Raw genomic sequence first — 3,945 nt, forward strand, 5'->3', positions numbered from 1 at the left:
GGGGGGTGTGATTAGTACTTAAAAGTCAGTGTTTATCAAGGTTTTATATCATTATTTTACACTTGAAGTATCAATAACTCCTTAACTAAAGCATGTTTTATAATAACAAGTCAAATATCATAAGATACCTTTAATTTATAGTAAATGTTCATCTTAAATGTAGGCCTATCACATAAATAAAAGGATTGATTGATGAGTTTAAGTATTGAAATTAAAAGGACAAAAAAAGGTTCAAACTTAGAAAATAGATGCTTGTTCAACCCAAATTGAAACATTATTTGGTCATTAAGTCATATCTAGAGCTGTAGATCTTGGATTTAGGTCTGCTCTATATGGATGGAAAGCCAAGATATAGGCCTAAAACATTCATGGGAAGGTAATACTCAATTCTATTGTTTGGAAGTCCAAATCTTAGTAGCAATGAAAAAGTTCGAATTTGTCTTGCTGCCTAGACACTGTTCAATGTTCAGCTTATATCATGAGTTTTAAAAGTCCAAATGACCTCAATTGTTTTTTTTCTAGAAAGCTAAGACAATTTCCTAGAACTTTCATGATTTAAGTCTGTCTAAATTTTGATGTTAACAATAACGTTTTGTTTAGATAAGAAGATAAAGATCATCACCAAGTCAAGATGTGGCTACTCACTCAACAATTAGTTGACAAATCAATAGTTTTTAATTTTGGCTTATAAAAGGAGGCTTTTACCATGTATTTAGGCATCTTAGTTTTTAGATCAAAATCATACTCTTGCTTCATCTCTTCATATTTTGTAATGCTTAAGTTTTGTTTATATAAAGCTTTCTTAATTGTTGTTGTTGTTGTTGTTCTATTATTATTATTTATAATTTATATAGTTAATCTCCATGTGGTTCGATCCCGGTTTGGCTGGGTTATTTATTACTTCTACACTCTTACACTTAGAAGAAGACATCAATCTTTTGGTCATATCATTGAGAATTATGGTTTTTTTATTGAATCTAGGCAAAAAATTTCACGAAATGTGACATTTAGAGATTAGACTAGGATTAAGAGATTTGTAAGGTTTGCCTTTTTTTAATCTTTTTCTAATTTGATGTTTTTTTTAATTTTTTAAACCTTTTTAAATTTTATTTTGTTATTCTTTTGTTCAATTCTCCTTTTTAACCTTTTTTTTTCGATTTGGTTTTATTGTATTAGCCCTCAATAATTTTTTTATTTTTCAACTCTATTTTTTTTAATTTATAAATAATCTATCATATTTCAATTAATTTTTATTTTCACTCCATTATGATATTTTAATCTTTCAATTTTGGTCTTAATTATTTTAATTGCATTTTTTTTTGTTTGGGATATTTTATTTTTAGATTTCATCTTCGTTAGGTTTTTTATGTCGGATTTTAGCCCTATTTTTTTTGTTGTTTCTTTTCTTTCACAAGTTTTTTTAAAAATTTTATTATTCAAAATTAAATTATATGGCATTTAAACTTTTTAATTGAACTCGGGTCCAAAAAATTAACAAGTTTCAAGTTTTTTATATTAGATTAGATTTAGAAAGTTCGTCTATGTTTATTTAGCTCTTTTTTTTAATTAATTTTTTTTTTAAGTTTTACTCTCTTTTTTTTGCTAATTTGAATAGGTTCTAGTATGGTTTTTTTTTTGTCATTATTGTTTCTATCAATTTTTTATTATTATTATTTAAATTATTACTTTAACCAATAACTTATAACTTGGTTTTTTTAAAACTTATCTCTTTTTTTTTTTAACTTCAAACAAATTTTATTCGACCCCAACAAAATACGGGCAACACATCCATTAAAGTTTACTGACATCATCATAACGTGGTAACAGATCATTAACTTGGTGGCATTAATTAATCTTTGGCTTTGAATTTTGGATTTTTCTATCAGATTAGCAATGAGGTGCCAAGTAGTGCAAAGTTAGGTGGGTGAAATATTCTTTGAATTAATAGAAGTTAGGGTGGCGTGCTTGTAGATGTTTAAGATTGGTAATGAGAAAAATCTTGAACTTTTTTACTCAAGATATCGAACATCCCATGATGCTAGCCGAAGGAGACAAACAAAAGAAAGTGTACTGAATCGTTGCCATGAACACTGCATAAGTATATATAGAAGATAATCATGGAAAGTTATCAAACTCTACATGTAATCTTAGTTAGAGACATGAATGTATTTTCAGTTTCCTTGAAAAATATTTTATTATGCCGTATGTTTACACACCACAAATGAAAAAAAAAAAAAAACAATTACAAGAGGGAATTACAAAATCACGAGACCCTCCATAGCTAGCATTCTCGAGGCCAGCTTCATTTCATCGAAAACAAATTCAAAAAACAATAACCTGAATATTCTCTATGTACACAGAAGGCAGCAATATGAAACCTCAAAAATTATTTAAATCCAATGCTATATATAGCTCTATTAATTTCTGCTTGTCAAATTAAAGGGTTAAAGAACTTGATTACGGCTCCTTTCCAGTAACCCCTCCATAATAATCATCTTCTTGTACTCTTTTGAATCAATCCCTTCATAATCAAGTATCTTTTGCGATAAGTTATTCCTGGCTTTCGAACAACGAGGCACTAAGAAAAGCCATGTTGAGGTGCATAATATAGCACATACCTTGCCCCATAAGACCAAAACCATGAGACTTACAAGAACCAAACACAGACCGATAGTAGAAGCATGCCCTTTTCCATTCCCTTGCATATTGTCCTGCTTCAGTTTAAATTCGGATGAATTTGATCTAAATGACCGGCTTGTATCAGATAATGACCTTGAATTTAAAGAAAGCGATGAAGAACTCGACGACAATAAAAAAGAATGTGAAGAGCCAATCATGTTGCTGTTGGAGATATTTATCCCATCATCTTTCTTGGCAAATTCTTTATTCTTGGAATCTACTGAGTTTTTTTCTGGGTTCGATTCTTTCTCAACCTTTTCTGACTGTTTCAACTTGTGCAAAAGTTTCCTTTTCTTAATCTTCTTGGCCTGTCGAAGAAATGAATAAAGTTCCCAGAAATCAGTATCATGAGACACATGGAAGCAAACGGTGGAGAATTATCTCAAGATAACATGTAGTGATCTTTTGTCATTAAGTTACACAGTTGTATTGGGAAACTGTTTGATTGGAATAAAAAATTGATCATTGATCAGTCGTGTAGTTTAGACCCAACAGCAGGTCAAAAGAATAGAGCATCAATTCTAAGACCAAGTAGCGGAAAACCAAACAGATTTAGTCCAGAGAAATTCAATACAAATACTATCCATCAATAGTTTCATCATTACAATTATGATAAAAAAAAAAAACTTGTATGGATCAAATCGGGCAGCCAAAACCAGAGAGATGGTAATGCTATAAAAAGCAAGAGTCGGGAAGACCGAACGTGCAATAATATTCAAAATTCAAAGAATAACTTTCAAGGGAAAAAACAGGACCAGAACATGAACTTCTGAATATGGTATCGAAAATAAGTCTAAAAAAAAGAAGCAAAACCAATCAATTCGTTTGACACACACCAATTACCGAGTAACAAATAAGACTCTGTGTGAAATGAAAGATAACGAATCAAACATCATCGTTAAAAACAGGGGAAAAGCTATAACAAAAGTCAAAGTCATTGGAAGAAGATACTTACCAGTGATGTCTCGAACAAAATTGCCTTCAATAAGCGAGAAATATTCTTCTTGTGACCTCTCTTTTCCGGGTAAGCAGTTGGTTCCTTGCTTGACGATGGGAGGTTGGTGGGAAATATCTGAGGGAAAACTTCTCCGTCTTTGTGCTCCAACTTGACACACTTAAGAACTGGATCTCCGCCGCCATAGTGGCCCCCGCCCTCTTCAAGGCCTCGTCGCTCTAGACCGTCCATAACCACTGGTCTAAAACACAACAAGAACTTGTTTTTGTTCTTGTTTTTTCTGTTTTGGTCAGTGTTGCTGTTGGTTTTTT

At 31.2% G+C, this 3,945-nt stretch overlaps 1 protein-coding gene across 1 annotated transcript; it reads right to left on the bottom strand.

Annotated features, from left to right (window-relative positions):
* Positions 1-2,142: 2,142 nt before the first annotated feature.
* Positions 2,143-3,939, bottom strand: LOC105139678 (uncharacterized protein At5g23160-like). Its single transcript, XM_011046220.1, has 3 exons — positions 3,635-3,939; positions 2,247-2,987; positions 2,143-2,179 (listed from the first exon to the last, which is right to left on the bottom strand). The coding sequence occupies exons 1-2, from the start codon at positions 3,863-3,865 to the stop codon at positions 2,445-2,447; spliced, it is 774 nt and encodes a 257-aa protein (XP_011044522.1). The 5' UTR covers positions 3,866-3,939; the 3' UTR covers positions 2,143-2,179; positions 2,247-2,444.
* Between the last annotated feature and the right edge of the window lie 6 nt (positions 3,940-3,945).

The sequence above is a fragment of the Populus euphratica genome, unplaced genomic scaffold (assembly GCF_000495115.2).
Source record: "Populus euphratica unplaced genomic scaffold, PopEup_1.0 scaffold280.1, whole genome shotgun sequence".
In the NCBI taxonomy this organism is placed as follows: domain Eukaryota; kingdom Viridiplantae; phylum Streptophyta; class Magnoliopsida; order Malpighiales; family Salicaceae; genus Populus; species Populus euphratica.